Below are 14,330 nucleotides of genomic sequence, written 5' to 3' on the forward strand. Positions count from 1 at the left end.
TGAACCGCTTCTTCTGTCCTCCTCTCATTCGTTTCCCATTTTCGGTTGACTGTACAGGAGTTGCTTCGAGAGTTGGCTATCATCCATTTGGAGCATGTGGCCTGTCCATTGAAGGCGGCTCTTGATGATGGTGACTTCAATGCTGCTGATTTTGACTTCTTCGAGGACGCTGGGACTAGTTCTGTATTCCTCCCATTTGATCTTTAAGATACTCCACAGGCACCTTGAGTGGAAGCGTTCCAACTGGTTCAGATGATGACGATAGTGTGACCCTTGTTTCTGATCCGTACAGGAGGGTGGGGATAACAACTGCCTTGTATACGAGCATATTGCCCAGGATACTATATCAATGTCACATAGGGGATATACGTATGCCCAAGACAGTGAGAAGGTTATCATATCCCTGAAAGCGTAATTTGATGTAGTTTTTAAATATTAATAAAAATTCGTGAATGTTAGAACTTTATAAAATGTTTTTATAATGAAAAGTTTTATGAAATTGTATATAAACTTATTATAGAAAGGTTTTAATTTAGCCTTGTGAGCTTAGCCGCAAAACTGTATTTTTATATATCTAAAACCAAAGATAGTTTTTTTTTAAGGTTTAAGTTAACTAATTCGTTGGAATAAAAAAAAGAAAGATATTAAGTTCTGTCCCTTTAAAATAGGAATAGCCATACAAGTAAACGGTATAATTCACGTTTCTGTAATGTCTGGCGTTTAAAGTTTTTTTTTTGGTTTTGCCATCTTACTCAGTCAGTGTTCACATAAACATTCTTTATTCGCACAAAAACTGAATATACATTCACGAAAACGTTTCAGGCTTTTTTATGTCTTTTTACAAGTAATAATTACATGAGTTTATGGATCTATTACACAAGTACATAATAGAGATTAAAGGTTTACTAGGTTTTATGTATATTTCTCTTTCACTGGTTATAATTTTTTAATATGAATTTGATCATCGTTGTTACTGTTTTAAAGAAAACAACAACCTAAACGTTGCTGCCCAAATTTATAAAAAGGACCAAAGTGCCACTGATATTATGATCAAAGTGTTTTAAATGTGGAATTGTACGTATTATACGGGTGATTAAAGTTCATGGTTATCCACTTTTAAAGGTTATAGTCACCAATTTTTCGGTCAATAAAATGTTTTTTTGTGTTACAAATTAATTGGGTTTCCTGGATCCGTATTTATCATTTACTTTAATTTTTAACTATCACTATGCAACTTATAGTTCTTTAGCCCATAATACAAGTATAACAGACTGGATCGACGTTGTCAACTACAGCTACGAAAGAGCAAATGGAAGATAATCATAAAGATGCATACATTCTTATTTTAATTTCTGACGTTGACAGGTGTCGACATCACTTCCGGCTGAAGTTGTCAGATATAGAACGCTTTAAGGTCAATAGAGGGAGCCTGTAGTTATACCAGGACTGTTGCCAGTCAGGTTCCTGTCCATCATCGTGATTAAGTTCTAACAGCTGAAAGACCAAAAACTTTCCTCAGTTCACTTCTTTCTAACAACATTTTCAAAGAATAATTAAACTGTTGTTAGGTATAACTCAAGGGAAATAACGAAAAGGTATATATTTTATTTATTGCTACTTTATTGTGGTGCCTTATATATAAAGTAAAACTTATTTGGTATTTTATTATTATAAAATATCGAAAATTTGCAGTTTATAACCATATGAGAAGAACAATCACCTCAAAGTAGCCACATATTAAAAAATAAAATGATATGAGAATCCACAATAATCATGTCTTTTCAAAACTTTTCGCTACACAATATATATTGTGACACCATCTAGTGTTCACTACTAACCAGATATTTAAAATACGATAAAAAATCACAATAACAATTTCTTTTGAAACTTCTCGTCACACAGTGAGCATCGTATCGCCACCTAGTGTTTATTACTAACTGTTATTGAATTTATAGAAAACCAGAAATAACTGGCTATTATTTCTTATATCTTTTTTTATTTTTTATAGTGGTTATACAGCATGAGACACATTTGTGTAGCAAACTTGGTGAGAATCGAAGGTGATTTTTCATTTGGAGCAAACTGACAGGAAAAAATCAGATTATTTCGAAAGATGTTCTCGATTACTATGATAACGTGACATTCACGACATCAATGTATCATTCACATTGTGATAATTCTTACTAAATATCTTAAGGATATCTCTAGGATTAGGTCGTCGTTCATAATGCTAATAGACCGCGCCAATCTTCGGAATATCAGTTTGTAACAATCATAGCGGATGTTAAAACTAGAGACTTTGTTTCGTGTTTTAATTACAGTGGCGAAACGTATATTTCTGAATACGGTTCACACACATTGTAATAGTTTTGTGGAATTTTCTCTTTAAGCGACCTGCGCTAGCCTTTATTAGTTCTGAAATGACAGACTATCCACCGCCAAATCTTGAGCTACTCTTTAACAACGAATAGTGTGACAGACTGTCACATTTTTACAACTCCATGGCTGGGCAACGAGTTTTGACCGTGTAGTTTGTAAGTCGAGCGTCCAAATCACAAGGCTGTAAGTTAAGTTGTAACTTTTACTGAGATAATTTCCATTACACATATGTATTTCAAACTATATTTCTTGCTAAGATCGATAAGACAAAAATAAAAGAGATGAAGGACGTAAACATCTCATAGTCCAGAAATGTTTCTTCTTCTACGAGAAAGAGGGAAAATTAAAATCGATTGTATATGTCTTTAACAAGTGAACAAACGGGTTATTAACCCTTAAACAGCGGGAATGTTGTAAGTAGCAGTATGAATTGATGATGGCCTCCCTTTAAGGGTTAATTATCTCACACTAAAAATAATTCACTCATTTCCAAAACGCCTTGAATCAACATTGCTTAACCCCACCCTCCTTAATCTTACCGAATAATATTTTCATAAACATTTGCTATAATTGCTACAGTATTTAAAGTAGGCAAAACGAAGACAAGTTAAAAAAAGTAAGTTGAAGAAAGCTCTTAGAGTTAAAATTGTTTGTTTGTTTCTGAATTTAGCAGTGTAAGAATACACAGAAACCAGCTAATCACCACCACCCACCGCCAACTCTTGGGCTACTTATTTTAGTAACGAATAATGAGATTGACCGTCATATTATAACGCCCCCACGGCTGAAAGGGAGAGCATGTTTGGGGTGACGGGATTCGAACCTGCGACCCTCGGCGAACGAGTCGAGTGCTTTAACCACCAGGCTAGGGTTAAAAAGAGGGATATTTATATTTCATTAACTATTGTCTACTATATTTCGTCATTCTCTTATTACTAATAAAAGTGGCCTGGAATGGCCAAGCGTGTTAAGGCGTGCGACTCGTATTCTGAGAGTCGCGGGTTCGCATCCCCATCGCGCCAAACATGCTTGCTCTTTCAGCCGTGGGGGCGTTATAATGTGACGGTCAATCCCACTATTCGTTGGTAAAAGAATAACCCAAGAGTTGGCGGTAGGTGGTGATGACTAGCTGCCTTCCCTCTAGTCTTACAATGCTAAATTAGGGACGGCTAGCACAGATAGCCCTCGAGTAGCTTTGTGCAAAATTCAAAAATAAACAAACAAATATACAAACAAACTAATAAAAGTAAACAGAAAAATATGTTTGTGTTCAAGTTATTGAAATCCATGTATTTAATTAACCTTTCTTTCACCCGCATAATAACCTAGATTGGATTAACCGAAGGAGGTCAGAATGGTTAGTTTCCTATAAGCCCTAGGCCTGACATAGCCAGATGCTTAAGGCGCTCGACTCGTAAGCTGAAGGTCGTGGGTTCGAATCCCCGTCAAACCAAACATGCTCGCCCTTTCAGCCGTGAGGACATTATAATGTGACGCCAATTCCACTATGTGTTAGTAAAAGATTAGCCCAAGAGTTGGTGGTGGTGGTGATGACTAGCTGTTTTCCCTCTAGTCCTACAGTGCTAAATTAAGGACGGCTAGTGTAGATAGCCCTCGTGTAGCTTTGTGCGAAATTCTACTTTGGGTGAAATATATTATAATCTGCTCCATACAATGTTATAATTAGGTTAATGGCGTGAGGAACCTGTCACTAGTATTGGTTATATTTAAGTTAGTAAATTTGAATCCCCATCGCACCAAACATTCTCGTCCTTTCAGCCGTGGGGACATTTATGTGACGGTCAACCCACTATTCGCTGATAAAAGAGTAGCCCAAAGGTAGGCGGTGGGTGGTGATAACCAGCTTACCTCTAGTCTTACACTGCTAAATTAGAGATGGCTAGCGCAAATAGTCCTCGTGTTACTTTGTGCGAAATTCAAAAACAAAACAAACAGTTAGTAAAATATCTTGATGTAACTGGGTTAATAATGTAAGGGATCTGACACTACTATTGGTTGTATTTAAGTTAATGAAATATCTTACTGTAACTAGGTTAAGAACCTGTCATTACTATTGCTTGTATTTAAGTTAGTGGGGCCCGGCATGGCCAGGTGGTTAAGGCGTGCGACTCGTAATCTGTGCGTGAAATTTAAAAACAAATAAATAATCCTATGAGCCAATGGTATCAAAGGAGCTTGCATTGTATATGATCTTAAAATAATCTTTAAGTTGGAAATTAGAGATTTTAAAATATATTTAAGAAAAGTTTGTTCTGGTGGGTAAAATTGTAATGCCAAAATATATTAATTAATGAGAGTTTGTGGAAATCTTTCACGACCAGCTGTTGAAATATATTGTAATTCGTATATGTTGAAGATAGCTTAATGTACATAAAACAACTAAAAATTAATTAATGTGTGTCTCTTTGTCTCATGCTAAGTATGTTTATCAAAAGCCATGTAAAACCACAGCTATAATATATTTTGAGTGGCGTTTCAGCTGAAGGTAAATTAAATCTATACTTTTTATATATTTTATTTCTAATTCGTTTTTCTGAACGAAAAGTTGCACCTGAGATAAAACATATATATGACTTTCAAACTCACCTCTTTGCACCTAAAGGTAAGCCTGTAAATGACAGATAGACAGGGAGAAAAATAGATAATATATCTGTAGACACACATACACATACCATTTTCATATTACTAAAAGGGAAATACAAATTAAACAGGTTTTAATTTTATATATACACAAGTATCATAATTTTCTTAATGGTCGGAAAAGAAAATATAGGTCATATTAAAACTCACCGCTCGGAGAATCTCCTTAATTTGTTCTTTTCGTGTTTCGTCAGATCTCGTTGGCAGGTAACGTCCTTGTACCAACCAACAACATGCTGAGGTCATGACAAAGGCCATCAGTATAAAGCCACGAGAAACTGGAAAAATGATATTTTATTAGAATAAAAATTGTAATTGGTGGCTTGGGAATCTTTTGTTTTGGTGCGTTATTCTGTCACGCGTAGGGGTTGTAGAATTGGGGAGAATCAGTTCGTTCACCCAAATAAATACGATCTCCTTAGTTATTAATACACATCTTCTCTGGCTCTCTCTAGACAAGTACTGTACAATATTTTTGAGTTGGTGTGAATAATGTCTCGTGAGAAACGATTTATCTAGTGAGGTTAAGCTTCCCTAAGCCTTTTACACGTGCTGCCTCTCTTATTATTACATCACAGTTTTTATTAGTTTGAAATGAAGGTATCACACACAGAATAAGTAGCCTGAACTCGAAGTTTCATAAGGTTAGGGAGAGGGATCAGGCTAATGTTCTGTATTATAGACCAAAATCCAGGGTTCGAGCCGCTTTGTAACTGAACCGGCGGACATGCTCTCCATTTGTAGTTGTTGGCTGACGCTTTATAAAAGTGAAAGTTGATAATATTATTCGGTTTCAGGACTACCAAGGAAAGTCCTTGTAGCGGTACCTGGTACTGATTGGCTGGAACTGAGCTGTAAGTACCTCAGACTTGGCACCTTAGTTCACATTTCGCATGCTCAGTTTGAAGATACTAAAACCAATTGTTTAGAGAGAGCTAAACTGTTTTTGTATTTTGAACTTCGCGCAAAGCTACAAGAGAGCTACCTGCGCTAGCCGTTCCTGATTTAACAGTGTAAGACCAGAGAGAAGAAAGCTGGTCAACGCTATAAATGTATCTCAAAACGGCTGGTATGTGTATTAAAACATTTATTAAAATAAAGTAGAGAAAAACGTTTCGACCTTCTTAGGTCACCTTAAGGTTAACAAAAGAAAGTTTGCAACTCTAAAATACATCAAAATGCTTTTCAGAAATCGAATAAAGAAGTAGTTATTGTCGTCAAAATATTCCGAGTAAAAATATGGATTACTCCAGAATACGTCATGGGAGATAACTGGAAAACAACTGTTTATTTTTTTAATCCACTTAATTAGGAACTCTAATTTTTATTAAGTGTGACTAAACGGATATAAAAACAATAGTCCCCAGTGGCACACCGGCATGTCTGCGGACTTATACTACCAGAAACTAGGTTTCGATACCCGTAGTAAGCAAAGCACAGATAGCCCATTGTGTTGCTTTGTGCTTAACTTTAAAATAACAAACAAAAAATAAAGATAATGTACATACATATAAATTTGAAGTTACTCACTCCTAATGAAGTAAAAGTTATTTACAGAAAATTTAGCCTCTGCTGTTTAAATTTCAAAGTGTTATATTTTAATTTTAGCGAACTTATCTCTCAAGAATCATCGATCAACTAGGAGATTCATCGCAGTCCAAAGAACACGAGTGTGTGTACGAGAGTATAAAATAATTTCAACCGCCTGTCGCCAACTTGGCGTCAGAGTAATTCGATTTGTATTTGCAGATAAGCATGTTGTAACGACGAGACTACAAAGAAATGGTAAAGCTATAATAACTTGGTGCTGAAGGAACTGGGGAGGGGGAGAAGTAGATTGATCGACGGGTGAACTAGTTTTCTCTCAGATTTTCAAATTGGACAAAATAGCTATGTCTCAATCAGAACAATCAAAGGTCGCGTACTATGAAAGTATAATGCAATTGTTACACGTACTATAAAAGTATAACCCAGCTGTTACACGTACTATGAAACTATAACCCGGCTGTTACACGTACTATGAAAGCATAACCCAGCTGTTCCACCTGCTATAAAAGTATAAATAGATAAATATAATGATATAGATAGATAAACAGAAAAATATTCATATTGACAGACCAGCAAAAGAAGGGAGATGAAAAAATTACATCTAACGATTGTAAGTCCAAGAAACAAAAAGACGCACATAGACAGATAAACAGGCAGGAAGTTAACAGACAGACAAATAGTCAGAAAAACAGATAAAGTAAAATCACCGTTGTCAGGCTAGCACATAAAAAGAACGTCAACAGATAGTCGGATAGACTGTCAACAAGTAAACTAAACGTAGAAAACACACGAAACTAAATAACTAGTAGAAAGAATAAACAGAATTTGAAAGACGGACTGTTGATAATTAAATCTCCGTTTTAGGTATCATAAGCCAGAACCCAGGAATAAACCTCTAAAGTTATATAGTTATTTCGTGAATGATAGACAGTGTGCTGATATCACGTGCTAACCAAAAAAAAGTTCAGTGAATGAGTATTAAACTTCGTATATATGTATGTATGTATGTATGTATGAGAGAGATTTCCATTCCTGACGCAGATCCGACACCAGTGTGTCTCAACATGTCTGTGTCCAATCGGAGCTAAATTGTTAATATAACGTTGTGCGTTTCGCATTCTAAACCATGTCTTTAGTGAAATCTTACTTTGATTCAACGAGTTCTCATCTTCCGGTTTTTTATTCTCATAGAGAGAGCTGCGTCTCTTGCCCCAGACGTTGGCGCCACGTGTCTCAGTCTCTCTATCACGAGCCGTGACTCACAGCAGGAGAGAGTGATTCCCTCTTCTGTTCCCAGTTTATTTTAAAGTACTTGTAAATATCGTGTTAACTGTTCGTGAAAACAAGTTACGAAAATGTGCGCAGTGATACTAAAGACCTAACGGCAGCGACTGATATACTTATTAACGGATTAAAAGATATCCGGGTCTTTTCAGCAGCAGGACTTTTCTAGTATTTCATAATTAGTTATCACTCGGTAACCGACCCTCCACTTCCCCCAATGGTACAGTGGTATGTCTGTGGACTTACAACGCTAAAAAACGGGTTTCGATACCCATTGTGTAACTTTGTGCTTAATTAAACACAAACTCTTGGTAACCGCTCGCCTGGGGTTGAAAGTGACCGTTCAGTAATGACGTCAGAAGAGAGAGTTCCGCATACGTAGGATTTTTTGTTTGTTTATTTTTGAATTTCGCACAAAGCTACTCGAGGACTATCTGCGCTACCCGTCCATAATTTAGCAGTGCAGTACTAAAGGGAAGGCAATTAGTCATCACTACCCACCGCCAACTCTTGGGCTACTCTTTTATCAACGAATAGTGGGATTGACCGTCACATTATAACGCTGTCACGACTGAAAGGGCGAACATGTTTGGGGTGACGGGGCTTCAAACCCGCGACCTTACATTACGAGTCGAATGTCTTAAACACTTGGCCATGCCGGCCCAGAGTAATTTTTATTGGTTTGTTTGTTCTTGAATTTCGCACAAAGCTACACGAGGGCTATATACGCTAGCCTTCCCTAATTGTGCAGTGTAAGACTAGAGAGAAGGCACCTAGTCGTCACCGTCCATCGCCATCTCTTGAACTACTCTTTTAACAACGAATAGTGGAAGTTACCGTCACATTTTAACATTCCCACGGCTAAAAGGGCGAGCATGTTTGGTGTGAGAAGGATTCGAACCCGCAACCCTCGGATTATGAGTCGAGTGTCTTAACCACCTGGCCATGCCGCTCCCATACACATAAGAAACGCTAATAATAATAATAAACCATAGAACAATGGAGGACAGTAAAGTTTATCGTGATAGGACATTTATCTACGAATAGAAAACCAGATAACGGTGGGTATTTTTCAGTTAATACAGCAAAGTGTCTCTCATCTTGGGAAAAACTTTAAGGTGTAATTAAATAGTGGTGCTTCAACTTCATACATTTAAGCCTAAAGTGTCTTTTATTGTTCAGAACTCGTAATAGGAAGTTAACTGCTGTAAATGAAACTGGAGTAATAAACGATTAGTTCGAATAATTATACAGCCGAGGGATGTAGATTTCATTTATATATTGTGGTACGTTTTATGATCTAAATATCGTAATAAACGTTATTATGTTCTGAAGCAGAGTTTTTACAACTAGGTTATGAAAGTAAATAATAATATCATAATCCTATTATGAAAGTTCCCTAAGTGAAGTCCACTGAGGATAGATTACTCAGAGTCCGCTGATGATTGCTCCTTCCATTGGGGGACGGGCATGGCCAAGCGCGTTAAGGCGAGCGACTCGTAATCCGAGGGTCGCGGGTTCGCATCCCCGTCGCGCCAAACATGCTCGCCCTTTCAGCCGTGGAGGCGTTATAATGTGACGGTCAATCCCACTATTCGTTGGTAAAAGAGTAGCCCAAGAGTTCGCGGTGGGTAGTGATGACTAGCTGCCTTCCCTCTAGTCTTACACTGCAAAATTAGGGACGGCTAGCACAGATAGCCCTCGAGTAGCTTTGTGCGAAATTCAAAAACAAACAAACAAATCTTCCATTGGGTCCGCTAAGTAGTCGTTTCTTTGATTGAGTCCGCTAATGATCACTTATCAGATTGGGCAAAGCTCCTGAAACATTTCTATACATGATATATACCTTGTGTTTGTTTGTTGTTTTTTTTAATAAATGTCAAAATTCTATGAGCAGTAAAACTTCGGTCTAGTTCGGAAAATCGTCCATTTTATAAGAATGTAGGCCCTGAATTACTTTATGTACGTAACAATCTGAAATGTGTTTAACAATAGGAACTCAAAGTTTACACTTCCACCAGTTTAGTAGCTGGTTCACATACATGGGTTTCGACAATGACCGATTTTCTTTACGTGAAGTGGCACAAAGACTATATGATCATATACGTCCCTAATTATAGCCAATAGCGGCCTCCTTCAAGTTTAGAAAACTCTCGTCTAATAAAATATTAGAATTTAAATGTCACTCTTATAGTGAACTTTTGGCGCAATTCTTGAGATACTTGAGGCAGCGGGTCGCGAACCTTAAATTTTCAAAATCATAATTCGGGCACACTAATTTCTAGGCCATGTTCAGCCCACTAAAACAAAAAAAAAAAAAAAGATACCAGTAACAATCTCAAAGAATAAACTTTAATAACGTTTACAAATATTATTGCCTATGTTAAATGAAATTAAAACGGCTAATGTTCATTTTTATTTTAATTATACAAAACTAAGTATAAGAAAGTTTTAATAGTTTATGTCAGAATGCTAGTAACTAAAGGGTGTTATAAAATATCCAACTCATAAAACTTTCGTGCCTGAGAAACTTTACGTAATTTTTAATTTCTAAAAGAATACACCATATTTAGAAAAGCCGAAAATAATGAGCATAGTGACGTATTAGACTTCACGTGTTAAGGTACAGAGTTCGAGACATCATGCCACTCAGCAACATACTTTCAGGTGTGAGGCCATTATAAAAGTGACAGTAATTTTTGGCTATAAGGTTCAAAGAGTCACACAAAGCCCTTCTAACTGGCGCGGCAGGACCAAGTGGTTAAAGCACTCGACTCGTAATCCGAAGGTCGCGAGTTCGAATCATCGTCACACCAAACATGCTTGTCCTTTCAGTCGTGGGGGTGTTATAATGTGACGGTCAATCCTACTATTTGTTGGTAAAAGAGTAGCCTAAGAGTAAGTGGTGGGTGGTGATGACTAGCTGCCTTCCCTCTAGTCTTACACTGCTAAATTAGAGACGGCTAGGGAGGTAGCTCTCGTGTAACTTTGCGCGAATTTCGAAACAAACCAAGCTCTTCTAGTGCCGAGTACCGCTGGCTACCTCCTTGATGGTCAGCAGCTCAAGGCAACTAATTTTGTGCATTAAAAATTTTGCTCTCACTTCTGAATCCTCATCCAATGTGTGCGTAAGCTGCCGTTAAAGTTGAAAATGACAATTTATATTTAATTTTTATTTTTACAAAAGGAGCCATATCACTATTTTTTCAAAACCAAATTTATCTAGAGAACTATAGAAACTATTTTATATTTTTGAGAAAAGTTATAAGTTCAAAAGTGTCCTCTGTTGGTGCTCCAGTTTTCACAAAACGCCCGTGCAAACTGTAGTCATTTTTTGTATTTGTTTATTTGTTTGTTCGTTATGGATATTCACGTGAACATACATGAAAGTTATCTGCGCTAGCCATTCCTAATTTTGAACTGATAAGCAACAGAGAAGACAGCTGTTCAACAGCACCGGTCATGAACCACTCTATTCGAATAGTTGGATTTGTCCGAAACGATATAACCCCCCTACTGTTGGAAGGACAAGCTTATTCAGTGGAGGAACTTGAAACCGCAGACTCCTACAAGTTACGAGTCTAGCGAACTAACCACCAGACCATGTTTGGCCACTTCATTTTAGTGTTTGGGTCAGTGGTGGTGTTTATTTAGAGACAAGCATACGGAATTAACACAGTTACACATAACGTGTTCATGACTCTAAGGAAAATAGAACTATGTTGTGGTAACAGATCACGAAACGTCTGCCCTAGAATTCACCACCCGTCACGCTAATCACTGAGCCACGCCTAGCTCAAATATCTCTCAAATCTAAAAACATAAGGGAGTAAAACATACATACAAATAACAAGAAACTTATGGTAGAACTTGATCTTTATGAATTCTTATAGTTCTCTCTTACAAAAATAGAGCTACAGATACCTTACTGAAAATGGACTAATAAACCGAAACAAAATTGTCTACCCAAAAAATAGAATACAATATGTGAAAACAGAAAATAACGTTCACATAAAATCTATTTTGAGATGTCGTCAACTGCTTCCATTTCACCTCAAACCTTTGGTCTGAATAGCATTTTCTTATACTTTCTCTCAGTTTAAAGCGTCTTAAAGTATTGCCTCCAAGTGGCACAGCGGAATGTCTTCGGACTTACAACGCTAGTGGTGGATAGAGCACAGTTAGCTCATTGTGTAGCTTTGTGTTTAACTTCAAAGAAAAAAAACTTTCAAGCTTATAATCAAATGTTGCTCTTTAATATTCAATAATCTGCATTAGAGAAACTTTAACTTTACAATGAAACACCAGACCTTTTGTGTCGAAACCTTTGTAGATAATTAAGAATTTTACTTTTAGTTTTCTAAGATCTAATTCCGAAAAACAGCAAAACCAAATAGTGCCATTAGATTTACTTTAGTAGTTTTAACCCGAACCACATCTTAATCTAAACTACAGACCTCTAAGGCTGAGCCATAACTTAAAACTGATCGCTATTAACCGATTAACGAGATTGACTGATGCTTTAACATCCTTAGTCTGTAAGTGTGAAGTGTATTTTGCATCATATCGTGATTCTACTTTGGTTCTTCAGGGATGTAGCCCGGAACATCTAGTTTAAAGTTTATTGGAAAGATAATGTTTTGGTACTTTAAAAAGTTATGCTGTTTGTTGGTATTAATGTTATACTTTCACGTAAAGCGATATATTTAAAAAAAGGACACGTTTTAAGAATTAAAATGACAGAGTACAAAAAAAAATGAACATCTAGAAGTTAAGTTTCCTCTAGTGAGCAAAACCGTCAGGTTATTATTAATTACACGAGTTTTCCTAAACAATCAGTTCATTGTGGAAACATTATACTGAAAACTAAAGGAGTTCCTTAGAACATAAATTGGTAGTGTAAAAGTTATACTGAAAATTTAAGGAGTTTTCTAAACAACCAGTTAACAGTGGAAAGGCTACACTGATAAGTAAAGGAGTTTCCTAAACAATCAGTTGATACTGAAAACGTTATACTGAATTAATTGCAACAACGGCACTTTTTTAATGAAATCTAATAATTGAAGAAAGAAATTTCTGTATTATCATGCATTTCAAATGTATTTATTCTTTAAATACTTCATAGAAGTTGTACCAGAAGAAAAATACATATGTTTCAAAGATGTTTTTACTGTTATTCCACTCTTGCTAGTATCAATAGTAATATAAAAGTTGAACTTACCCATCTTGCCTCGGTAGATGCTACCAGCGATGCTAAACTTTGTCCAGTAGATAAAACTGTAGTCACTCCATCTTTTTTATACTTTCTTAAAACGAATCTTCAGTAATGACGTCACTCAAAAGATATCCAATCCGCGTCGTGCAACATCTCCATTCTCGCCTCCACAATATGGTCCCAAATTTTGACAGGCCAGTTTCTTACTGCAACTATAGGAGGTCGGTTGGTAGCGGGACTGATCTATAAAAAAAAAAAAACGACAACAAACAAACGAACAAAACACAAGCAGAATAGACAGATCGTGGGCGTGAAATATGGGCACTGATTTTAGTCTTAGCAAAGACTTTAGTTGAAAACAGAATGAAAAGACTGCAACTTATTTTCGCAAGAACACTTCCAAATGCAGTGAATACAGGTAACACAAGATTTCGGATTTCTCTTACATACAACACACACACACACATATATATATACACGAATAAAGTACTGAGACCATTTTGCAGATTGAGAAAATTTTAAATCTTAAATTACCAACTAGCATCAGCTCCAATCTTTAACGCCTTCATTGTTGTTGATTTTGTACATTCTAACAACGCTGTGCGACTGCTGTTCTAAGACCGTTTTGAAAGACCGTAACAGATCGAAAAGACTACATGGATGTAGATGAAGTTATATTGCATTACAATGAGCTACAGTAGGCTTACAATTCATAATTCCATCTTTAGTGCTTAGAGTGCTGAAACGTGTATTTAAAGGTCCAAAGTTCGACCACGATCGACATCGAGGAGTTAAAAGACTACAGTTAATCCCGCTATTCGGGAAAAGTAGCTTCATAAACGGGGGTCTCTCTTCAATAGAGAAAGTTGTGGCTCAAGCTTATAACTAAGAGATCTGTCATCCCGTCAGAAGTCGAAAATGTTTTATATTAGAGTTACTGCAATGAGATAGTATTGATTTATCGAGAGTAGGAAGGGGTTACACATTGTCAACTCTGTTTCTCAAGTGTTCAGAAATTTCGTATTTGAACATGTATCATGATTTATGTCTTTGATATATACCTTAAATAAAGATATTTTAGAAACTTGTAATTTCTCGAATACTTAAGATGCTAATAATAATAAAAATAGATTTTTATACCATGCAAAATTTCCTGATTTGTTAAAATTCTTTTGAAACATTTTCTAAGGTAATTTTTATAACAGCTCATCGTTCGAAAGGTAATTAGACAATAAAGTAGTTG

The 14,330-nt window shown here is 36.4% G+C and overlaps 1 protein-coding gene across 1 annotated transcript; it reads right to left on the bottom strand.

The window, feature by feature from the left end:
• Window positions 1-762: 762 nt before the first annotated feature.
• On the bottom strand, window positions 763-13,251 carry LOC143252529 (uncharacterized). Its single transcript, XM_076504811.1, has 3 exons — window positions 13,094-13,251; window positions 5,191-5,318; window positions 763-1,494 (listed from the first exon to the last, which is right to left on the bottom strand). The coding sequence occupies exons 1-3, from the start codon at window positions 13,095-13,097 to the stop codon at window positions 1,375-1,377; spliced, it is 252 nt and encodes an 83-aa protein (XP_076360926.1). The 5' UTR covers window positions 13,098-13,251; the 3' UTR covers window positions 763-1,374.
• Window positions 13,252-14,330: the final 1,079 nt, after the last annotated feature.

The sequence above is a fragment of the Tachypleus tridentatus genome, chromosome 6, assembly GCF_004210375.1.
Source record: "Tachypleus tridentatus isolate NWPU-2018 chromosome 6, ASM421037v1, whole genome shotgun sequence".
Lineage (NCBI taxonomy): Eukaryota > Metazoa > Arthropoda > Merostomata > Xiphosura > Limulidae > Tachypleus > Tachypleus tridentatus.

Coding starts and splice junctions, on each gene's coding strand:
- LOC143252529 (XM_076504811.1), bottom strand. Junction 1,495..5,190: donor TTAAGGAGATTCTCCGAGCG/GTGAGTTTTAAT, acceptor TTGGTCTTTCAG/CTGTTAGAACTTAATCACGA.